General features: G+C 48.7%; 1 protein-coding gene across 4 annotated transcripts in view; it reads left to right on the forward strand.

The window, feature by feature from the left end:
- Nucleotides 1-25,184, forward strand: part of LOC138580491 (serine/threonine-protein phosphatase 4 regulatory subunit 1-like) — a 918,772-nt gene that overhangs the window by 699,777 nt on the left and 193,811 nt on the right. For all 4 annotated transcript variants that reach the window (XM_069651072.1, XM_069651073.1, XM_069651070.1 and 1 more), the window contains one exon: nucleotides 12,804-12,893. In XM_069651072.1, coding sequence (XP_069507173.1) covers nucleotides 12,804-12,893 — 90 coding nt within the window. The remainder of the gene's footprint in view (nucleotides 1-12,803; nucleotides 12,894-25,184) is intronic.

Raw genomic sequence — 25,184 nt, forward strand, 5'->3', positions numbered from 1 at the left:
GGATAATAAGGGAATCACATTGTTTAACAAATAGGAACATTGTTAAGCCCACAACAATATTCCACAATCATTTGGACTCCCAGGGCACTATATAACTATTAATGCACAAAAACCTATAATACATTATAGCCAAATAGAGTAGGGAACAGTTGTAAACTATAGCCAAAGGCTTCAAAGAATCAAACATTTTTGTAACAGTTACCATCCTTAAGCATTTAAGGTGCATTATACACATTGCCAGAAATGGTGTTCAAAGTACATTCCACATTAATAAAATGCAGAGTATGCTTTAAAATGAATATAAAGTAACTGGTAAATACTAGAAATATGAAACTTGGTCCAGAGCGCACTTAACCCCTAGGGGATCCAGGAAAAATGGCCAGGGACAGGGTAAGTACCCCAGTTCCGAGTAAATTCACAGTTCCATTGGAATGGATTAAGTTAAAGCGCCATCCGCTTTAGTGGACTTAAGTACTTTTGACCCAATAGATGCAGATTTAGCAATGGGCAACATATAGATGGCCAAAAGAGACACCAAAGAAGTGTTCCAGAGGTCCGATGATGGAACCACGCCTCAGAGAAAGAAGCAGGAGATCATGAGAACTCCCAATAGAAGTTTTATGCAATTATGGGAAAGACTCTAGTCCTAGAAATCTCTAGAGACACCTGAGGGGCGAGTAGCTCGAATAATCACCCACCCCAGGACCCACACGTGGGTAAACAAGTCAACGGCTCAAACAACCCAGTGAGTAAACTGCTCTTTTCCACAGATGCAGTTTTCAGGATTTGGTTCTACTGGATTTGCACACTAAGCTAACCAATAACTCAGCAACCATGAAACGAACAAAGGCTCTTCCCAGAACATCTACCTTCAAGCCAGGAGTGAACATTCCAGCAAAGAAGACGTCAAGACAACGAGGGAGCCAGAAGAAACCGCCGCCAGCAGCTTGTTGAACAAAGAAATGCAGCAGCACAGCAGCAAATGGTCCCAGGACGGTGCAGTGGATGCAGGTACCATCGGACATCCTAAGTGGCCAGCAGTGATCCACAGCTAATGATTCTGGCAGTAAACCACGTTTTTGCAGCAGTAAATGACCCAGACAACTGTTCTAGAGTGGACGTCCCGACCCATCAGATGTAGGGAGCCACCAGAAGACTGGACCTCTAGAAAACAAACCCGGATATGCCCAAGACACTCCACTTACCAAGTATTGGTCTCGCCTACCATCTCAATCACCCTCGCTACCATTGGCACTATCATGGCCCAAAGCTCTCAACCTACTCTTCTCCTTCTTGACCAGCGCCTGTCCGCTCTCATTAACTTCTTCCCTTTTCCTGCTACTCCTCCTTACACCCCTCTAACTTCTCTACCACCACCGACTGGAGTACCACGTCCATGTACCCCTGTTCGGAAAACTTTCAAAGGTGGGAAACTGCTTCACTTAGCTACTTTGAACACTCAATTCTGCTGTTACAGTCCTCGGACATCTGTCTCCTTCTTGAAGACTTTGACCTCCACATCCTCACTCTTACCGGGACGTGGTTCATTTCCAGTTCTGTCACCGCTCTTGACACTGCTTCCCGAGGGCTTCAAACTCCTCTCCAAACCCCGGCCCCACCGTCCTGGAGGTGGACTGGCCCCGATTTTCCCTGAGTGGGTTCCTGCTTCTATCATACCTACTCAATCCTACACCTCTTTTGAATGATTCATCTGTAGGCTCGGTGTCTCCCCTACCCTCGCTACCATCTACAGGCCACCTGGCCCAATCCCTCTCTTCCTCTCTGAATGGGCCGACCTCACCTCCTCCCTCTTGAACTCTACTTCCAAATTCCTCCTCCTCAGTGACTTCAATATTCACCTGACTCCCCAGAAATAGCCACTTCGCAGTTCTGTGACTCTCTCCTACACTTAGTATTCTTCCTTCGAAGGGATTGGTTCCTCCGACGTATTCCACATCTGACAGATAATCACCACAGCTGTGCTGCTTGGGGAAAATGTTCAGCTCCTGCGTCAATGACGTCGATACGCTGTCCTCGAGGGCCACCGTCGAGCCGACATGACCGGATGTTATAAGTAGGACGCACAACGCTCCTAGCCTCAGTTCCGTTTTTTTCCCGAACGTGTTCGCTTCGGAGATCTCGGCGCGCCTCGGTTCTTCCGAGTTATATTCTATCGGTTCTTCGACCTTGTTCATTTGTGAAGATATCATGTTTTCGTCTTCTACCGCGCATCCGGGTTTCAAGAAGTGTCGGGACTGCGGTTCCAAGATGTCGCTTATGGACCCGCACAACGCCTGCCTGGTGCCTCGGTGAGGACCATGCCACGGATGATTGTGACGATTGCGAGGCGTTAACATCGAAGGCCTTGCGGGAGCGGAAGAAGCAGCTTTCTCTCGGTAGGGTTTCCAAGCCCCGAAAGTCGAATTCCGCTAGGCTTTCGACCGACGATTCGAGAGGTGACTGTGTCGTCGGCGTAAGTCCAGGGGGTCTCAGTCCCGGAGTGATTCCCGCCATTCCTCTGCCTCTTCGAGGCACTCGCGGAAGCACCGTCACCGGTCACCTTCCTCGTCCGAGGACTCCGCACTCTTCTCCTGCAGAATGAGATGCATTTCGTACAGAGATGATGGCGATTTTTCAGTCGCAGGGCTCTGTTCCGTCTGTGCCTTCGAAAGAAGCCGGCAGGGAAGGTGCTAGGGCCACCTCTCGCACGGCTTTGGGCTCGGGTGGTCGGCGTGATTATCGGGCGCCTTCGAGGTCCCGATCGGACAAGGTGAATCGCTCTAGCCATGCCCGCTCCAGGTCCCGATCCTCAACGCCCTCGAGACCGTCGGAGCCTGTGAGGTCTTCAAAGAAGACGTCGACTTCATCGGCGCCATGTCCGTCAAGGGACTCTCTCGAGGCTCTGCCTTCGAGGAAGTCATTGACGCCATCGGCGCCGAGGCCGTCGAAGGACACGCTCGGGGCTCTGCCCTCGAGGCCTGTGTCGAAGCCATCGGCGCCACGCTCTACGTCAACGCCTTTCGAGGATGCTTTATCGGATGTATCCCGTGCTTCGGTGGAAACCCAGAGGAAGGCCCTGAAGAAGTCTTTGAGACCTGTCTTTGAGCCTTTTTCTGTGCCCTCCTCCAGGGATTTATTCCAGCCTGTGGATTATATTTCTGAGGTGGAGGAAGGGTCTGAGGAAGGTTTGGTTCCGGATGAGGTTCCTGCAAAATATTGTCTGGTCATAGCCAGATTGAAGACCTGCGTCAGTCTTTGCACGACGCCAGTGGTCTTGATACCTCCCCAGAGGTTGAGTTTGGCAGGCCTGGTACGCATGCTGACTCTTCGTACAGGCGGCTGATGTCGAGGGTGACAGAGTACTTGGGGTGGTCTGCACCACCAGTAGATTTTCTGCAGGATGACCTGACACATATCCTGGACCAAGGTCCACCAACGGACCCGGTACTGCCATTCCATATGGCCTTGCAACGAAGGGTGGCGGCGGCTTGGACTGCTCCGGAGAGTCTCCCGGCAGTGGGTAAGTTGTTGCCGAAAAAGTACCGCCCAGCCAGTGGCGACCCCGGCTACTTGTTCATGCACCTTACTCCAGAGAGTTTGGTGGTGCAGGCAGCTACGGCCCCAGCAAAACATGCGTCGTACCCTACCATCCCTCCTGACGGTTGAGCAAAGAAAGTCTTTTCTTCAGGGGGTATGGCTTTGAAAGCAGCCAACTCTGTGTGCGCCTTAGCACGTTTCACTCACACTCTGTGGAATTGTGTTCCATTGGCGGCTGAACATATTCCTAAAGGGGAGGAACGGGATGCCTTTCTTGCCCTTGTACAGGATGGCAAGGATGCCATGTGTGAATCAGTTCAGTCGGGTCTGGCCGTGGTAGATTTGCGTGGTTGCGGAAGTCAGGGTTTGCTCCGGATGTACAAGCCCGGCTTCTCAACATGCCCTTTGATGGTGACCATCTATTTGGCAGCAAGGCTGACGAGAGCCTTGAGAGGTTGCAGACCTCCGAAGCTGCAGCGAAGTCGTTGAGCGCTACAGTTTGCCAACCTCCGCCTTTTCGTCCTAGCGGACAGCAATGGAGGGGTGGTTCCTTTCTATACTATACCTTTGGTAGATCGAGGGGAGCTGCAAGTCAAAGGGGCCAACGTAGGAGTACCAGAGGTGGAAAACAAGGTACTCGAGGTGCCAAGGCCGCTCGGGCAGTTGCCTCTTTGCCCTCAGGCACTGGCGCAGCCGCTTCAGCTCAGTCATGAGGCCATGTCCCATGGTTCGCCAGTTGGGGGGAAGGCTGGCGCAGCATCTTGTAGAATGGCGTGCCATTACTTCAGATGTGTGGGTTCTGGAGATCATACAGGGCTACTGTCTTCCTTTCCGGCAGAGGCCTCACGACAATCCACCAGGGAATCTCTCTTTGAAGAGTCCGGATCCGCTCCTTGCGCAGGAAATCAAATCCCTGTTGGAGAAAGGCGCCATAGAACTGGTGCCTGTAGCGAAGAGGAACAAGGGATGGTATTCCCCTTATTTTTTTATTTCGACGAAAGACGGGGGATTGAGACCCATCATGGACTTGCGTGGTTTGAACAAGCTCCTCAGGAAGGACAAGTTCGAGATGGTTACTCTCTCAAGTCCTCCAGGACCTTCAACTTCAGGTCTGGTTGGCGTCTCTCGACCTCAAGGACGCTTACTTTCATGTGCCGATTCATCCCAAGCACAAGTACCTGAGGTTCGCGGTGGGTGACTCGCACTTTCAGTTTCGGGTCCTGCCGTTCGGATTGACCTCGGCCCGAGGGTTTTCACCAAGCTCATGCTGGTGGTGGCAGAATATCTCGGGAAAGGGGGGATTCACGTCTACTCCTACCTGGACGATTGGTTGATCAGGGCGCGCTCTCCCGTGCAAGTCCAGGATCATCTCAGTCCCCTGCCACTCGCTTCACAGGCTGGGCTTCTCCCTCAACTTAAAGAAGTCCCACTTGACGCCAACCCAGCGGCTCCAGTACATCGGAGCAGTGCTCGACACATCCCTGGGGCAGTGTTTCCCTCCCCAGGTGAGGGCTCATCACATTCTGCAGATGGTGCACAAGTTTCAACATGCCCAGAGTCTCCCGGCGTTCGAGTTCTTGAGGTTGCTAGTCCGCATGGCATCCTGCATTCTCCTGGTGCCTGAGGCCAGGCTGCGGATGAGATCTCTGCAGTGGCTCTCAAGATGCAGTGGTCGCAGTCCTCCGGCAGGATGTCTGATCCCGTTCAGGTGCCACCCTCGGTCGCCCAGGATCTTCTGTGGTGGGCCGTCAAAGGCAATCTGATTTAGGGGGCTCCATTTTGGCTACCCTGGCCAGAAGTGACTATCGTGACGGACGCATCCCTCACGGATGGGGAGCTCATGCCAACGAGTTGACAGTGAGCGGTCGTTGGTCTCCCTCGGAGTCCAGACTCCATATCAGTCTGTTGGAGCTGAGGGCCATCAGGCTAGCTCTGAAGGCTTTTCTGACGACTGTGCGAGGGAAGAATGTCCTGATTCTGGCAGACAACACAGTGGCCATGCACTACCTCAACAAAAAGTGGGGGGCAGGGTCACTTCCTCTGTGCAGAGAGGCGATGCAGCTCTGGTTCTGGGCCATCCAGCAGGAAATTTCGATCTCAGCAGTTCATCTGGCCGGAGATGAAAACGAGGCGGCGGATGTTCTGAGCAGGCAGAGCACGGTCTCTCATGAGTGGGAGCTGGCTCAGGGGTTTCTCCTGGAGATCTTCGCCCTTTGGGGGACCCCTCAAGTGGATCTCTTGGCCACCAGTGTCAACCGGAAGCGCGAAAGATTCTGCTCCAGGAATTTCCTCCAAGAGGAGCCTTAGGGGAACGTGTTCGTAGTGGAGTGGTCCTTCCCACTGCTGTACGCGTTTCCTCCAGTCCCCGTCATTCCGCAAGTGCTGAGGAAGTTACGGAGGTTCGGTTCCCGAACGATCCTCATTGCTCCAGCATGGGCCCGGAGAACATGGTACCCGGACCTTCTCGACATGTCCATCTGCCCTCCATGCCGTCTTCCCTATCGAGACGATCTGCTCTCACGGGAGGGGGGGTCAGGTTCTCCATCCAGAGGTCAAGTCCCTCAACCTTCATGCTTGGCTTCTGAAAGGTTGAGGTATAAGGATTTGGGCCTCCCTGAAGACGTGATGGAGGTGTTGCTTTCAGCCATAAGGCCTGCAACCAAGTCCCTGTACTGTTGCCATTGGAGAAAGTTCTGCGACTGGTGCAGGGTTAAGAATGGGGATCCTTTTTCATGTGCCATTCCTGTGGTTCTGTCTTTTTTGCTTTTGTTAGCCCACAAGGGCCTGCAAGTGGGTACCATTAAAGGTTACCTGGCAGCGCTGTCCATATTTAAGCGCTCGTTTGAGGAGTGTTCTTATTTTAAGATTCCTTTGATTTCTCAGTTTCTGAAAGGGCTCACTAATGTATTCCCACCGTCACCTTTCCAGGTGCCCGGTTGGGATTTTAACCTAGTTCTAAAATTCCTAATGGGAGCGCCATTTGAGCCTTTACATTCTTGTTCTTTGAGACTGTTGACTTGAAAACTATTTTTAGTTGCGGTCACTTCTGCTCGCAGAGTGAGTGAGTTGCAGGCACTTTCCGTTAAGCCACCCTTCACAGTGTTCCATAAGGACAGGGTTGTCCTTGGGGTTCGTCCTTTTCTTCCGAAAGTGTTGTAGGAATTTCATTTAAGCCAGAAAGTTATTCTTCTGGCGTTCTATCCTCCTTCGCATCCTGGTAAGGAAGAGGAGAGGCTCCATAGGTTGGATCCCAGGAGAGCTTTAAGTTTCTACATCTCTCGCATGACCCGGTCAGAGTGGACGATCAGCTCTTTATAGGATACGCTGGAAGGCGTTTGGGACAAGCTGTTACTAAGCAGACTGTCTAGATGGATTGTCTTGACAATTTTTGAATGTTGCCGCTTTGCGGGTAAGGACCCTCTGACAGGCTTACAGGCCCATTCTAGCAGGGGTGTGGCTGCCTCTACTGCTTTGCAGAGGGGTGTTCCCATTCGTAACATTTGTGTAGCAGCCACATGGGCCTCTGTCCATACTTTTAACATTATTCCCTGGATTCTATCCATGGGCAAGATTTGGCCTTTGGCAAGACGGTCCTTTATTCTGCAATTTAATTGGGCATTCTAAATTCCTACATTCTAAATTCTTTTCCCACCTCCATATGTTGTTACTGCTTTGAGAGTCTGTCATAGATGTGGAATACGTCGGAGGAACCAATCCCTTCAAAGAACAAGTTACTTTCTTACCTGGTAACATTCTTTCGATGGGATGTTCTGACAAGGTATTCCACATCGTTCCCTCCCAGCCTTCCCCGTTACAGAATTTCTTATGCGATTGCAGCTTATGTTTCGGCAAGGCTTTCTGTGGTTATTCTGGCAGAAGATTGGTGCCACATGTTCTGGAGAAAAAACTCCAACTGAGGCTAGGGGCGTGGTGCGTCCTACTTATAACATCCGGTGACGTCGGCTCGACGGAGGCCCTCGAGGACAGCGTATCGACGTCATCGACGCAGGACGCAGACGCAGAAATTTTTCCGAAGCAGCACAGCTGTGGTGATTACCTGTCATAGATGTGGAGTACGTCGTCGGAACATCCCATCGAAAGAAAGTTACCAGGTAAGAAAGTAACTTGTTCTTCCAGTCCGACACACTCAGCCAGACACACTCCGATGCCTTAATCTCTGGGGACAACCCTATTTATAACCCGGTCACCATCCCCCTCTCCTGGTTTGACCACTCTCCCTTCTCTTCCGACTTGGGGCCCCTCGGCCCTCTGTCCGAGCCATCTCCCGCACGGCCAGCCTCCTTTGCCATCATTCGACTGATGAAGCGAGTGTCAGTTGCTGCCTTGGCCTCCACTTTCATCCCCCATCCCACCCCTGCTTCTGACTTTCCATCTAACTTTGTCCTCGCTAACCTTCACCTCTCAATCTCGAACACCCTTTTGACATCCTTGCCCCGGTCACGAGTATCTGCCTGAAGCCTGCCTCCAAGTGCAACTGATGGTACGACTCAGATCTAGCTTCTCTGAAAAGTAAGTGCAGACTTGCTGAACGGAAGTGGCTGTCCATGGGTTCATCCCAATGACAAGCCGGCCTGTTGCCTACTCCAAATGCAATATCTTTTCTCTATCCGCTCCAAGAAGAGGGCCCAGATCCAAGCCTGCATCTCTGGACCCACTAACGCGGCTGAAATTTTCAAAATCTGCAAGGAACTTGTCAATCCAACTGCAGTCTCCACCTCTCTCCTTCCTTCCCTGGATCTCTGCACTGCATTGGCCTTCCATTTCACATCTAAAACTCAGGATATCCGTCGTCAATCACCACCACCCCCATCTCCACTCCGGCTCTTGCTCCCTTGGCCCCCCCCCCACCACCCCACACTCTCCTCCCTCCTGCCCATAGCACCTGATGATGTCTCTAAAGTTGTCTGCTCCATGAAGGTCTCATCCAACCAGGTGCCAGGTGCTCCCCTGCTCTTCTAGAACCATTAAGGACAACCTCTCCTCTCTTGCCCCAGCCCTTGCTGACTTCTGTAACCACTCCTCCGCCACTGGATCTTTCCCTCTATACCTCAAGCACTACCTTGTGCACTCTCTCCTAAAAAATAAAATAAAAAGCTGTCTGCTGACCCCTCCTGTCCATCTAACTAGCAACCTATTTCCACCACCCCTTCCTGGGTAAACTCTTGGAGAGGTTGGTCCTCCCCTAATTGCTCTTTTATACTGACCTTGTTCGTTGCCTCCATGACAATCAATTGGATTCCGAACATCCATAGGCACGGAAACTGTTCTCCTTAACAGTTGAGAAGACATGCTCGCAAATCTTAACTCTAACTCTCCTGCTGTTCTCATTCTCCTCGATCTCTCCTCTGCCTTTGACATGGTCAACCATTCTATCCTCCTAAAACGGCTATGTGATACCCTCAGCATCACCGACCGGGCACGGGAATGGCTGGGCTCTTTCCTCACTAACAGCCCTTCCCATTTGCAACTGGGCCCTTCTTCCTCCACCACCTCTCTCTACTTGTGGCGTCCCCAAGGCCTCTATCCTATCGATGTGGCTCTTTAATAGCCATCTCGCCCTCCTTGCTCACCTGATCTCCTTCTCTCCTCATTTCCAGTGTTATGCTGATGACCCACAGCTTTCCTTCAAACTTCCCTCCAGTACCTTCTCTTCCTCCTCTCTCATCCTGGATTGTCTGACCGCCATCCAGGCATGGTGTGTGGCTAACAATCTGTCTTAATGTCAATAAGACAGAGCTGTTTCTCATTGGGACACTGGCCCCATGTTTCCCTCCTAAGCTCGGGCCACCCTCCTTGGGCCCTCTACCCTCACCATCCTGTGAGACCAAACACCTTGGGGTCATCTTTGACTCCGCTCTCTCCTTCACCCCTCACATCTTGAACCTTGCTAAGAAGGCCCACTTCCAGCTTCACCTGCTTAGGCATTCTCCCTTTTCTCACTTTTCACCAGAAGCTCAATGTCTCCAGAGCTTTGGTCCTCTCTAGGTTGGACTACTGCAACAGCCTGTTCCTCAGTCTCCCACGTTCCTCCATATACACCTTCAGCTAATCCAGAATACGGCTGCAAGAGTTATCCTTGGCCTCAAGCCCAGGGACTGTATCTCTCAGCCCCAAGATCTTTCCACTGGCTCCCAGTGGCCACAAGAATTAAATTAAAGACCCTCTGCACCATCCACAAGGCTTTCTGTGGCCTGGGACCATGCGGTCTCCAGCTTTCCCTCCGTAATTGCTTTCCTTCCTGAGCCCTCTGCTCTTCTAACTCCAGCTCTCTACTTGTCAAACGCTTCTCCAAGCAGAGAATTGGGGGCAGTTCTTGCTCCTCAGCTGGCGCCTCCCTGCCCCTCTGACTTGGGCCGGACCTGCTAAAGTTCCACACACTTCTCAAAACTCTGCTTTTCTCTACCTCTTTCACTTCCCTGCTAATCACTCCACTGCTGCTGAGACTGGTGGCCTGGTCCTCCATGAATCTCACAGGTTATCATGCCCTCTACCCAGTCGACACCAGCACCACTCCCCCTTTCTCCCCTCAGCACTGCCTTTATGGGCCCCCTGCCTGACGGCTATACATACCACCCTTGGGATTCCTCTACCCTATTAGCCAGTGGCCTCCTCCTTTGGCTCCCCTTGCCACTTCCTTCCTGGACACCCACCAGCAGTTGCCATACATCCCCCCCCCTTCCCTATCCCCATGCCTTCTCTTTACTGCACTTGTACGTCCTGAATGCCACAAGGCCTAGTAGGACCATGATTGTATATTTTGTTTTGCCGCTGTTATTTACTCCCCTTGTTACCGTCCCAATTTGCCTTGTTGCACCTGGAAACACCATTCTGTTGCATAGGCACCTAAGAAATGCTCAATAAATAAATTGCCAAGAGAGGGCTTTCAAATTGGCAAAAACCTTGGCAGACCTACCACCTTCAATTGAATGGAACAAGAAAGCAAGAGAATGCAATCATGGCAGGACAAACCCCAAATGAGCTTGCACAAAGAGGCTGGCTAAAGGCCTGCCTGCCTGCCAGCCAATCATTGTAAGGGACGGGGGTGCATGGGTCAGATGAGCAACAATACTGCTTGGTCAGTGGGACTGTCACTTAGCCCTAGCCACCCACACAGGAAGTGAGCAAGATAGTCCAGAGACCTAAAGTGGCCTAAACCATCTAGGATCAATATAGAGGCTGCCATTTTGTGCTCAGTGAGCACATGTGATCAGAATAGCCATTTTTGCTTGCTTCACGGTCATCTAGACAAAGGAAAGCTCTGAAACACAACATGGCATAGAGCATGATTCTAAAACTCCCATTGGGGACCCTTATGGCTTACTAAAAAGGTGCATTTGTGTACAAATCGAGTAAAAAGGCTTGCACCTTTTTGTGAAGCCAAAACTAAGGTTCAGCTACCAGTAACCTTTTCCCTAAAATCTGTGTAAATTGATAAAATCACCCTAAAGCGAAAATGGGGAGCCTGAGGCACCCCGAGGCACTCCCTGATTCTCTCCGCCTTAGGGGCAACCCAATTCTATATAACCTGAGTAAAAGGAGACGTAATGCCGGGGGGGACTTCCGGAGAAGTCCCTCTGGCCGCCAAGAAGTCCATGAACCATTAAAAAGAGAAGGAAGAAAATCAGAACATTGAGGAGCACCAAAAAAAGGTGCCCTAGAATCCCCAAAGTAGGACTTAACACACTGTCTTACCTCTCTCCATCCTACCTACCAAGAGATCTGCTCACTTCCTTTTGGACTAACACACGCACATTCTATATGTATGCAATTGTTCTATCAACTTAGCCACCCACCAATGGCAATGTAATACCCCTTCCAACACACTGCACCTCTGCAACCAAATTACATACCACTGCTGCTTTTAGTACCGGTACAAGAGGCTCCCCTGTCGACGCAAATGCCACTATGCCTTCCACACAGAACACCCAGAAAAAGACCCACATAGCAGCTCAGGGCACTTCTGGTCTGCATGCATCAATGCAACACCAAGCATATCTTGCATTATACCTCTTCCTCCACTAACCCAACTAACTGCATTGCCCCTGCTTAAATAACTGAACAAGTCAGTGTGTGAGACCTGGTTCTAATGTATTATTATGCTTTCACATTTCAGGTGAAAGTTTTTTTTTTAAGCCTTTTTAAACCCACCATGACTTTGCTGGTGTTTGCTACACATGTCAAAATTCTCCAACCACAAGGCTGTCAGACCTGCACTGATGATTCCCAATAAGGTTCAAATCAACTATGCAGTTGTCTGGCATCCTTGAGAAATGCCTGCCTTGGGTTAATTAAGGTATGTACAAAATAGCACTGCCCTCTAAGACGAAGACAATTTTCTGGGGCAAAAGGCTTTCATTTGAGCTACTTTGCATAGCCGCGATACCTTGCTTCTGTGTTCAGAACCGAGGTGAGCTTCCATTGATGGTTACGTGGTGGACATTTGGCGTGTATTTTTATTATTTACATATAACATATTTTGTGAATGTTTCATTATTGTTTAATAATCAAAAGGATTTACTGTGCTTTTAAACCAGCTCATATGTTCTGGAGAGTTGCCATGAAGGCCCTTCGCCATATTCGGATTCAGGAACTCAAAGGTAGCCCCCTATAAATCAAGTTGATTTCTTATAATTGAAGTCTAAGAAAATATCTCAGGAATACTGCCCTTCATAGAGTGACAGGAATCTATGTGATCAATTTTTTTGCATATATATGCCGGGGGAGATCCGGCAACCATCCATATACCCCTCCACATTTTTTATTAACTTTACCTATCCTCCACATATGTATGCAGTGAAATGGGTCATCTGAAATGTGGTATTTTGGGATTAGCAGTGATTGTCTGCAAAATATTTGGTGTGATACTGAGTGGCAGTAGTGTAATTTGATGCAAGACTTGTTACTAGAAGCCAAGGTTGCACAACATTAAAGGGCTGCCCTCTCGCCATGGAGGCTGAGAGTAAGTCTGGCTGCCTGCATAGGGATAAGCCATGAGGTGGAATTTTCACACAGGTGTGGTTGAGATTGAGCGCATTTTACATTCTGAAAAGTTCATTGTGCAATGTGCAAATACGGAACCATAGCTTTAGCTTTGTAATCGGGCTCCTTAATATTATCATAATTTCCATTGGGTAGAAAGTAGGCTGGGGTTGTTTCTGTTCCACAATGTTAGAGCTAAATGTTCATGTAACGCAGCAACATCCGAGTGAAAATTGACACTTGTGTGTTTTGTTTTTTTGTTACAGGACTCTCAAGATGAGATGATTACAGCTAATGAATCCATGCTAGAAGAAACCACAGACTTGTTTTTTGACGACGAGAAGTCAAAATTACAGGTAAGCTTGAATACTGCTCCTGTATTTGACCAACTTCAGAAATAATGATGTACGTTCCGACATATAGTTCCAGTACGTTGTCATTGCAATGGTAAAATTTGGCTTTGAACTTCCTCAAGTTCTTCTTTATAGTCTATTTTGGATGTATGCACTTCTGGACTTACATGTTAGTGTTTCTTGTTACTGCCTTGGTTGATCTATAGGGTCCCTGGACTTCAGGCCCAGGTGCTCAACTGTTTGCTTTACAAGCCCGTTTTTATTTTATTTTTATTTAACTTTATTAAGATGTTCATCTTTATGAAACACAATACAGACCATTATAAGGCATGCGCCCAACAATAAACCAGTCACACAATCTTTTAACAAAAGGCCATCATGCGACTATTTCGCTCTCGTCCCTCCCCCTCTCAAATTAACAGCAACACCCGATCCAAGTCAAACCACAGCTATTCAGGTCAGCCCCGTCTGATCCACTTGAAGACCTGATTTTCCCCTCTCAATTCTCTTTACACAGGATCGTCCTTTTCTTGCGCATTCCAGACTAGTTGCCCCTAACCCCATATTTCCACATTCCAGTCAACTTCCCTCGCACGCCACAACCCCTCTTTAGGCATATACCTGGTCCGGAACTCCTCACAATCCATTTCAGTATTCCCGCTCCTGCCATGTATGGCCGCAATAATCCTCACCTTCATATATGTTCCCCATTTTTATCCATTCCTTCTTGCTCAGGAGCGTTACCCTCTTCCAATGCGTTGCTAAACACACTCTAGCCGCTAACAGCAAGCAATGCTGCAGTTGCTGCAGACTGCTATATTCCCTCTCCTCATCTTCTAAACCAAATAGGACCAGTAGTGGTGACTTTGTTCTGGGGACTCCTTTCAGCTCTTGATCCACCCCAGCACCATATCCCAGTACATCTGAACTCTCGCACAGCCCCACCACATGTGCCAATAGACTGCCCTTTCCCCAAAATCATGCCATCAGAAAGGGCTCACCCCCCCGGGAACATCTTAGAGAGATGCACTGGGTCGTTGTGCCATCTGTGGAATAGTTTAATCGTGTGAAGTGTGTGCTGGCATGCGATTGAGACTTTATATGCCCTGCAGCACATTTTCCGCCATAGTGTTTCATACACCTCCACACCTAAATCCCTTTGCCACTTGATCCTAAGCTTCTCTGTGTTCCCCTTCCCCGCCTCCACCAAGGCCCCGTACATGGAGTAGATCAGCCCTTTTGTGTCCCCTCTTGAGTCCAGGACTTTCTCAAGGCGGGTTGGGGTTGTGGGGGCCAGCTCCCTCTCAATCAATTCCCTACAAACCCTTTGTAATGAATTATTTCATCCCACCGATCTTTCGATATGTATCTTCCAGTGCCAGTTGCCTTCATATTTGTCAGCCACTAGGATGAGCCATGTGGCTTCATGTTAGCTCTTTTATCCTCCAAGGCATGTCCATGACGCTGGACGTGAGGTTAAGGGCAGTGTATATGGAGCCATTGGCACCACATGAACGCCGTTTTATTTTTGTGCACTCATGGAGGCCACTAGCAGTTGCCTAAATTGTACTGTTCTGCTGATTCCCATATAAGTACTTTTCGCGAAACGGGTCTATCACTGTCCCTGACATGGTCGGTCTTTACTGCCTGGAGCAGTAAAGTGGGAACACAACATGAAGGACTGCTGTTGGTGTCATGCATAGAAAGGCACTCTGAGAGCATGCCACTACATTGTGTATCTTCGTTCACAAGTGCTGGAAACATACTGCCTCCAAATCTCCTGCTTCAGAGCACAAGAAATCCATTTCTTCAGAGACTGAGGTGGAGCGCTGCTCAAAGGAAGACACACTTAAGAAGATTCCATCTCACACGAAGGTGACTGGAAAAAGTGTCAAAATAGGACTCCTTTCCACCCAATGAACTTTCTGGTCACTTTTATTCGGCCCCATCCTTCAAAAACAAACACTTCACTCCCCTTTCAGCAACAATTCAGATTCTTCTGGCGAAACACCACATTTGGAGGTTTTCCGCTCACCCTTCAAGAACATCGCAGTTGGAGGAATTGAGGCAATCCGCCCAGACGCATCAGCTAAACGTCTTTGCCAAGGCCCTGTGGCAGAGCAAAGGCCCACCATACTACACAAGCAAGCAAAGTCATCTTGTTTGACTGAAACTGCATGCCTGTTGGATCTGTTCTGGTGCAGTTACTTGGAGGCGGTGTTACCTCAGCGTCTGTTTCCTCTGGCACTACAGGTCAAGAATATCTCTGAATATCTGATGTTTGTGAAATCTGCTTAAATCACATGGTTGTCCTTGCAATCAAGGGAGTGGCAGCTCACCCCTTCATTCTATTGAGCCTTTCAGGTAGTCGCACAGGGATCTTTCTTCCTTTCATTCACTGCCTTCTGGTGAGGGATGCTGAACCATTGAACCTAAAGGCACAGCTCTGAGAGGCCATCCTAGTTGATGAACAGGGTAATAGGCACTAGCCAATCTCTATCATGGTAGTGTAGCAAAGCAGTAAAGCAAGACTTCAGGAGCTATGCGGTGGCGTGTAGGTACAGTGCATCACACAGAGTACACACATTAAATTGGAATGAAGTACAAACATCCTATTTTTTATTAGGCCTTAAAGGCACTCTAGACAGGTAAAATCAAAGTTAAATAACTGTCCCAAAAAAAAATACGATAAATTCCTGGAATATTTACACATCTGTTGGCTTTGCCAAAATTGACTCTATAATTTTAAAGGCTCCAACTCTCAGCAACAGGTAAATGGGACTTTGACTCTTTGAGGCACCATGCCTCCTTTCCTAGCAGGGAAGGACGTTTGAAATGATAGGGGCTTTATATTTATAAAAACAGCATATATGTTTTCATTGTTTTGCATTGTTTGAGATCTTTGTTCAGTAGCTAAGCTGTTTTTCATTACAGAACTGTTTTACTGTTTATTAGTGTAAAGGATGGGTGATCTTGAGTGCGACCACTGATCTTAACTGTGGAGGTTTCACCATTCCCACCATTGAGCAGCTCATGCATGAATGAATTCGGTAACTGGTCCTCTCTATGCCCATTTCTTGTTCTGGCACTGGACTTAAATCTGTGTTGATTTTCTTGATGGCAATTCCGTTTGGGCCCCTTCTTTCTTGTTCTTATAGGTTGCTCACTCCAGGGTGCAAAATGTGCACTCACCATTAGCCATTTACTGGTGATATTTGACTATGCCATTTTTATAGATTGCAGAGCGGCTTTTGATACAGTGCTTATGTCCAGACTATGGGACATTCTATCCAGTCTCAACATCCCGGTTACGTTACTTGAGGTGATTCATAGTTTTTATAGTATCCAGTGATAACGTTGCTGTGAAAATGGCTGCCAGGTGGGGACATTTCCTTAAAAATGCACCCTCCAGAAAATCAAACATTTTCCCCAAATACTCTAGGATTGGAGTTAATATAGAACTATACCCCTCCTAGAATATTTGGGGAAATAATTTTAGTGGTCAGGAAAAAAGCCAACGATCGGGTACGAATATCACATGGAACCATTTTTATACTAGTAACAAAGCAGTCACTAAATGGGGCATTTGCAGTAGTAGGCAGTAGGCTGGGGTTGTTTCAGTTCCACAATAATCATGTACAGCTAAATGACCACGTAAAGCAGCAACATCTGTTAAAACTGGGAGACACGCTGTCCCCAGTGGGCAGAGACACCTAAGTTTGAATGGTGCATGGGACTTGATTGGTAGACTGTGTTCCTGCCTCTTACCTGCATAAATCCCTTAGGTCCTGGAGCAGAAACCACTGGAACAAGAAGATTCCGGAGAGGACCAAGAAGGGCGTTGCCAGCACTTCCAACGACCACCAGAGCCTGTTGAGTCGCAGCTGCTGTCCGAACCTAGTCACTCCAATCCATGGGGAAGATCTGAAGATGACTTCCTCCCATAGACTGGAGGGCCAAATCTGTCTTGACCCTAGCTAGAATTTGTGCCATCCCCAGAAGAGCCGCAGCCTCCTGGGCCTGCAACCCTCCAATACCTGGGGTCCTGTGCATCGCGGTTTTGCCTGCAACTTCGAGGGCATCCTTCCAAGTCTGCATAGAGTAACATTGGGAGGAAGAACCCTTTTGTACTCTTCGTAGTAAAACTGCCTGCCCTTGGACACTGGTCCTTGGGGCACCCGTACAGGGGTTCATCCTAACCTCCTTGAACCTACTTATAGCCATCAAATGTACTTACCTCCAACTCTATAGGACCCCTCTTGGGCCCTAGTACTCTAAATACTGTGTTTTGCTTCCGCTTTACTTTTCCTGGTCAACACTACACCCCCACCCCATCCATTGGTGTCTCAGTGGTCCATCTGTATTTTGAGAGACTCGCACTAGATAGAGTTGGACTATTAAGATAGGATTGGGTTGAAGTTATACAAAGTTATTAAGAGTTTGGAAAGTTTGCATATATGTTTGCGGTTGGTTTGCAATGCGATTTGTTACTGTAAAAGCTACTCTAAAGTGATTACCGAAGTACATCTGCGGCTTACCATTGAAAGAGTATTGCAAGTGATCTTGTACTGTATATTTATTTGATTTATAGCACTTACCTGAACTTGGAACTGTAACAGTGTGCCTTAGAGTATATAATGTCTTTTTTGATCTAACTCTAAAGTGTCTAGTGTTTTCTTGAATCAAGGCATGCTCTGAGATCTTTGTACCTAGCTACAACCTTCCTTCCTCCCTCCTTTGATTAAACCTGGCTGCTCGCCAATCTACCATACCCTTGGATAGTTCAGGCTTATCCAAAGATGTGTAACCATGTGCACTGCAGGTGGCCTTTCCCAAGTCCAGTCCCAGGCATTGATTTTTTTATTTATTTGTTTTTTTTTTTTAAAGCGTTGGTTCTTGCCATCTTCCCTCTGGAGTTCTGTACGGCTCTGTGAGTCTGTCAGGATAACAAATCTTTGGGAGGAAGAAATCCATAAGGTTCTTTCTGATTTTATTACTCTTTCCTCCCATCATTCATGTTTCCAAACTATGCAAGGTTGGTTGTATGACCGGTTTCACCTTATGTTTAAATTCTCGAAGGGCTTTTGGTACCTTCACTTAAAGTTTGCAGAGTGCCACATGTATCTTTCTGCTCATTTTCTGAGTGCGTTCTGAGGGCTCTGATGGCTAGGTTCAACACGCAGCGTTTCTCATATTCCCTTTCTCACGGATTCGCTCTCTCGGTTGGCCCCAGTCTCTCTTCCTCCATCTTTTGGTCTTCTCCCTGTTATCTCTCTATTGGTACTGGCTTCTGTCCCCAAACCCTCTTTACTCTGTTTCATCTGCCACCTCCTCTGGTCTGGTATGCTTCCCAAACCAGATCAGGACACCTTTCAGATACTCTTCTTAGCCCCACCTTCTGGCATTGCTCTTCCGACTCTTGTCTCTTCATGTTGTGCCAGGTTCATGGTATCTAGGTGTCGGTCTTGTCCTCGCTGCTGCTGCAAGACTGTGTTTTCAAATAGATAATACAAGTACACTTTACATGTTACATCAAATTACTTTTCCTTCATAGCACCACAATCTACTTGGCAAACAATGTAGAAAGAAAATATTAGTCAACTAGATTTAAATACTGTGTATAGTTAATCTCACATGCAAGATAAGGGGCCTCATAGGGTGTGTGACCAATCTGGAAACTTTGTCCCTTCTTCCCTAGCAATGAGAATATAGTGTTAACAACCCTTGAGTGGGGAGGAGAATCTGCAAGCAGAAGCGCGTCTCCGACGGGAGTCCGTTGGTAAGAGACGCAACCACGAAGCACAGCAGAGCCAACTGTGTTGCCCGGAGAGAGCCAAAGGGAGAAGCCACAACCACGATATGAAGGCATACTGGGCCCGAGAAGCCAAGGCCAAGCAGAACAAAGCTTTGCCAGCATGGGGTATGGCATGGATTCACATGCTCAGAATATTCCCGTCAGGCTGGGAATCCTCGGTAAAAGAAAACAGTTTCACGTTCATTTACAAACTCTTTCTCCTATAAACCAATCCCTGAGCTCTGGGTCATACTGCTCCCAGCCAATGACTGCCCTCTACCTATGCCCCTCCTCTGGCGACCATCTTCACATTTTTACTGCACGTTCAAGTGTTGGAAGTCCTCGCGTTTTACTCTTTGAGCTTCTGCGTTTTTTCATGCTTTTTTGGTAGGAAATCTGTTTTCGGTTCAATCGAGCCCATGTGCTCCATCGTTTATCCATCCGATTAACGGGGACCTGTTTTTCAGCAACTTTCATCGCCCCTCAAGGGCAGAAATCGAGTGTTTCTCCTTGGAAGTTTGAAGAAGTCCATCAGGCCTACACCACGCTGGATCATGTCTGAGGAGAAGGATGGAGCTTCCCTCTTCAAGCTGTGCACCAGCTGCGGTTTGCGGAATGTTTTCACAGACAAGCATTCCCAGTGCCTGTATTGTCTACCACCGATGCACAAGGAAGATTGCGTGATCTGCCGTGGGTTCTCCAAGCACACAATGAAGGATCGACATGTCCGGCTGGCGACGTCGCTCAAGGCCAGGGCCTCGACCCCGGGTAGTTCACAGGGGCATGCCCCATCTGGATCCAGCCAACCAGAGTGGGCTTTTAAGTCCTTTGAGGGCACTCTATCCATGGGGGCCCAAGACAAGGCCAAGCACTGCAAGTCCGCTTCCGTTGGGGTCGCCGCACAAGCGGGTCCCGCGATAGTCGGGGCACGTTAATCGTCTCCGTCTGCCTTGATCTCCAGCCACCGCTCCAGCTATTCGTCCAAGAGGAAGCCAGCTACCCCAGGGAAGCTGCGGGAGAAACCGGAGAATGCCAAGCAGGACAAGGTGTCCAACCTGACAGTGAAGGCCCAGGCGATTCAGGCCAAACTTCCTCTTCCATCGAGATGGTCACTGCCGCCCTCTCGAATGCGAAAGGGACTGACCCGGTCCAGGGTGCCCCGGTGGCGGCCAGAGTGGCTCTTACACCCAGGCGGGAGGCTTCGTCCAAGCCAGTCGAAAGGACTCTGGAAAAGAGGATGCCAGACCTTAGCCCTAGACCGTCCCCTCAGGACCCAAAGAAGGGAAGGAGGGGCGGAGAAGAACTGCAGGGCACGGGCATTTCTTCGTCGGAGGAGGAAGAGATAGTTTCCAGCCACACCTTCCCGGAGGAGGGTGGGGACGACCCTGTTCCCCAGGTGCCTCCTAGAGACCTGTCGCAGGATATTCTCTCGACCCTCCACACCCTGGTGTCGGAGATTCAAAAGAGGATGCAGACTGCAGCGACCCCGTTGACACCGGGGCAACCGCTGTCGAAGAAAAGGAGGAAGCACCCTATGCCTGCATTCCAACCGTCGCTGCCCTCCCCCGCTAGGGGGACGGGGACGGACACATTGACGACGGACATAGACGGCAGGATGTTCCCGCCACCGAGGGCTTCTCTGCCAGACGAAGTGGGATCCTTCCACTCCATGATCGCCCGTGCGTCAGAGCTGATCCAGTTTACTCTGGAAGAGAAGGAGGGCGTCCTATACCAGTGCCGGGAGGCGAAAAGGAAGACCATTCTGTCGGTACCGCTCCTGGACGTCTGGGGTGAGGGGCTGGTGCTGCTGAGGAACCCCGTCTCAGCCCCAGCAAAAAGAGGCCTGTTCGAAAAGAAGTAGTGGGTGCCGGAGTCTGCGCCAAAGTGTCTGCTGTTTCAGCCATCGCCAGACTCTGTGGTATCGGCGGCTGCCAGGAAAAATTTGTTAAACTAGTCTTCTTCATCTGGCCCCCACAAACAATGAGGAGCAGAAATTGGATTCCATGGGTAGAAGGGTAATCTACTCGGGGGCAATGACGACGGTCAAGGCGGCCAACGCCCTAGCGATTGTGGCCAGATACGACCAGGAGCTTTGGTACAAGATGGCTCCACTCCTGTATTTCCTCCCCGATGACAAACGGGTCGAGGCTTTGGAGATTCTTCAGGAAGGCAAGGTGACGTCGGAACACGCCATCATCGTGGCCCTGGACATTGCAGACACAGGTCTCCACCAGATGGGGAAACAGGGTTTGCTTTTGTCACCGCCATGGCTGGCTCAAGGCCACCAACTTTAGACAAGAGGTCCAGACGAGGGTCCTGGACAAGCCGTTCAGAGACCAACTTTTCGGGAAGGCTGTCTATGAATCCCTCCAGGCCATCAAGATCAACAGACGGCCCGTGCCTTGGGCACACCGTCCGTCCTTGCGTTCCTCTTGAGGGAGGTCCAGCAGGTCTTCAAAGGGTTTCTCGTGGGGCTCATCCTCTTACCACCAACCCTCCCGTTCCACGACCCAGGAAGCCAACAGGGGTCGCTGCAAGGCCTTCGGAGGTTGCCACCGTTGTCCAGGCTCCCAAGGTGGCGCGCTGACCTCAAAGCAGGACTGAACTGGCCAAGGCTTCGGGCCTGCAACCTGGTGGGAGGCTGGCTCGCGAATTTCATCAGCCGGCCCCCAGCCCTGCACCCCGGTGGGAGGCCGGCTGGCGAATTTCGTCAGTGTGTGGGAGACCATCTTCACCGATCGATGGGTGCTGGACGCTCTCGGCCACGGACACACTTTAGAATTTCAACGGAAGTGTCAGCGAATACCACCGGTGGCCCGACGGGAACAGCACATCCCTCAGCTGCTGCTGAAAGTTTGGGCCATGTTAAGAAATGGGGCGATAAAGCTGGTTCCAAAGCAACTCCAGTGCTCCAGAGTTTACTCAAGATACTTTCTCGTAAGAAAGAAGACCGGGGGCTGCAGGCCCATTCTCGATCCAAGACGACTCAACAAGTGCATAAAGTCCCAGAAGTTCAGGATGTCACGCTGCACCACTGCTCAGCCAGGGTATACAGTCTTTATAACGTAATAACTTATATTGAATGCTTTTTCAGCGAAAATGTTTTGTTGAATCACTTTTGTATCAAATAAACTATATACTGATTTTTTATATATCAAAAAAACTGTATATTTAATAATATAACATTTAAAACCATAGCATTTATTAATAATATAACAACTTTTCAATGTTAAATGCATTCTTTCATGTGGATATCTTTTTTGACCACCTGCGGTCACGGTTTTGTCAATTTTTTACATAGAATTGTATTGATGGTCATATGTTTCTGCCATTTCGGATTTCTTCCTTTCCCGGTTGGGCCGTTGTTAAGGAGAATTCTCAGAAATGTGCTAATTCCCTTCTACCTTAGAGACCCCCAGCTCTTTTTTTGCTGGACTTTAGGACTTTTAATTTCAAACTTGGAGAGAGTGAGCCCTTTTTCCCACTCTCATGTATTTTTCATTGATTTGGGCTCGGTTTCTTTTGACTTTGGAGTCTGACAAACTTTACATTGTGACACAAAGCACCTTCAGTGCAGTGACACAGGGAAGTCTCTTAGATTTCCCAAAGGTTTAAATTCCTTCTCTTGGTGACACTACTGTTTCCAAGAGGAGTGAAGTGAAATTGACTTTACTTATTTTGTAACTTTCTAGACCCAGCACACACTATTTTACAATAGGGTGCTGGAGGAGTTGCATAGCATCCCCTTTGTCTAGTTTCTCAGGTAACATTTCAATTTTAACCTTTCCACGATTAATGGCTGGTGGCAGTGGTTTACTTTTTACTACCATTGTGTGTTTCTACCACAGGCTGCAATTGTAGCTGCAGTAAAGCACCCATGGGTGCCCATTTTGTCAAAATGTCCCGGTCGTCTTTTTTCACCATTTCTTGTTGGAAAAGTCCTTCTTGAGATTTACTCTGCGTGCCAAACCAGATTTCGTCCCTTTGTTCGTTTTCTTTGGCAGGATTCACAAGTGAAGCCCGCCTCTGGCTCCAGAGTGTCTAGCAGGGCAGGAAGCGATGTTGGTGCCCGAAACTCTGTGCTTGGACTCCTTCGTTACAGGAATGCACCCAAGGGTGATTGGCTGGAGGGCTGTCCTTGGAGGACACACACCCTGCTGTGTGATTGACGGCTAGGCTGCAAATGAATGGGAGAAACCTGCATAAAAGGCGAGGCTTTTTGCTTGGAAGGCAGTCGACCACTGGACGAAGGAATCCGAAGAACAACTTGGATGAGACGCCTGCTGCAACTCCTGGACCGTTGGTTTGCCCGATGAAGCCCTGTTGCAGTGCTGAAGCTCCGAAATTCGCCTCGACTAGAGAAGACCTGAAAAGGACAACTTCTCCCCTTTTGGTTGGTGGCTGTACTTTCATTGCTGCTGCAGGGAGGGGGAACACCAGAATCGAGTGAGTGTCTTTAAGTCGGACCCGAGCTCCGGGAAGATCCTCCAGACCCAGGAAGCAGGACTGACCAAGCCTGAGCCAACTCAACAGAGTGCTGGACCCCAGATGTGAGGAAAGTCAATGGTGGTATCTGAGAACGGGGGTAGTGCTATTTGCAAGAGCCGCGAGGAGCTGAAACAGCAAAGTGCCACTGATCTGAAGTATGCCCTTTGCTGCCACCGACCGTCAAGTTGTAGTGCATTAGTCCACAGACGTCCTCCCACTTGTCCCCACAACTGAGGCCCAGAAACAACAGGATCTGCACACCTACACAAGAACAGAAGCCAGCTGGAACTTATTTCTTCTAACCAAAGGTACTGTAAAACTAAGGGGTGCTTACCTCTTGTTGTGTAGCCTTGCTAGTTCTCAGTTGAAACTTGTCTTGGTTGCTTTTGTAGAGTTGCTTTCAGCTTTGACCCTCACAAGCCTCCCAGCTTGTGGCCATACAGTGATTCTATTTTTCTACAAAGACTTCTAAAACATTGTGCACGACTTTTACTTGCCTGCAAGAAGTGCTTCAGTTCAACTATACTTTTGCTTAATTAACATAGGTTGGCCTGGCTCCCTGAAAGACTTCTCTTACCTCCGACTTTGTGCTTTACCTTTCCTCCATGATGGGTAAACTTGCTTTGCTTTGGCAGTTCAAAAGTACTTACCTGCTTCAGAATATTTGTTTAACCTTTGTTTTATTCCCCAACCCTTTCCTTTGACACCAACTCTTTATTGCTCTAAATGTGCCAGTGATATATTAATGTCCACTAGGGATGTAACGGTATAACGGTATACCGTTAAAGATACCGTGAACCACTTAATTGAACAATAATAACTGTCACATTGTTTATACCGTTATACCGTTAAGTGTGCTTTTCAATCTGATTTGGAAAGGCTGCAGTAAGCAATTGCTGCGCAGTCTTGGTTTTGCACTGTTGGATGTGCCGTCTGCCAAGTAGTTTCAGTTGGAGCAGTTTTTAATGTCATTCCATAAACCACACGTGCCTTACACAAAATCAATATGTTAGCAATAGGAAGAATAGATACAGTGCCAAGAAGGAAAAGGGTTTACTTTGGGGTGGCGGCTTTGGGGTTTATATATTTATAATGGATAATGTTCTCTAAACACATGGCAATGGGGGATTTCCCTGGTTCTATCATTGAATTTACATATAATAAGTCACACTGCAAAATTCACTCATCTCTGTGGGTATTCCCTGCTGCCATACCAAAGGGTAACATGTCAGTGATTACTGAACACCTTTTGGCCCGCAAGTAAACTAAAGGCTGTAACGTAAAGAGAAAGTGTGTGTGTGTGTGTGTGTGTGCACAAGCGTATACTACCATCAGCCTCCATTGATCTGTGGCATGCAGGTTATCAAGATGGCAACATGTTCATCTTCACCAGTAGCCAGTGGGGAAGCAAAAAGCCTAAATGACCACTTAAGAAAAGCTATTCAGTTTGCTTTGCCAGTTGCAGCAGGCCTCCACCCCACCCCCTCCTCTCCACACGTGTGGTTGTGTTTGGTGGAAGCAAGGCATTTCAGTGGAAAGTATGTTGAAAAGCCCAATTCTGGCCCTGGGTGCCTGGTTTTGTTTGTGATGATACATCTGTCAATTTATGACCTTTTAGAAAATATTTGTTAAGATCAGTTAACTCCACCTGCTATACCGCGATAACCATGATATACCGTAATTTGGCAAGAAGGTTATCGTACCGTCCTAAAACGAATACCGCGACACCCCTAATGTCCACAGTGTCCTAGTTATATAAGTCACCTTAGGGTGTAGGAACCATCTGTGTGCCATCCCAAATGGGTACTTCCTGATTTAGAGAAACTAAGAGTGTGTATTTTGAAGTGTATTTTTGTGTTACTTATATGCTGAAGAAGGCTTATTCAACATCTCTGTGCAAAAACCCTACTGCTCACATTGACCCTTCTTGAGATCAGCCTGGCTGCTCAGCCGCACTACCAACCTGTGTACTACAGACTTATACCAAAGGTTGGGTTCCTATTGCCAGGTGG

This window comes from Ambystoma mexicanum, chromosome 3p, assembly GCF_040938575.1.
Source record: "Ambystoma mexicanum isolate Mex_15411 chromosome 3p, UKY_AmexF1_1, whole genome shotgun sequence".
In the NCBI taxonomy this organism is placed as follows: domain Eukaryota; kingdom Metazoa; phylum Chordata; class Amphibia; order Caudata; family Ambystomatidae; genus Ambystoma; species Ambystoma mexicanum.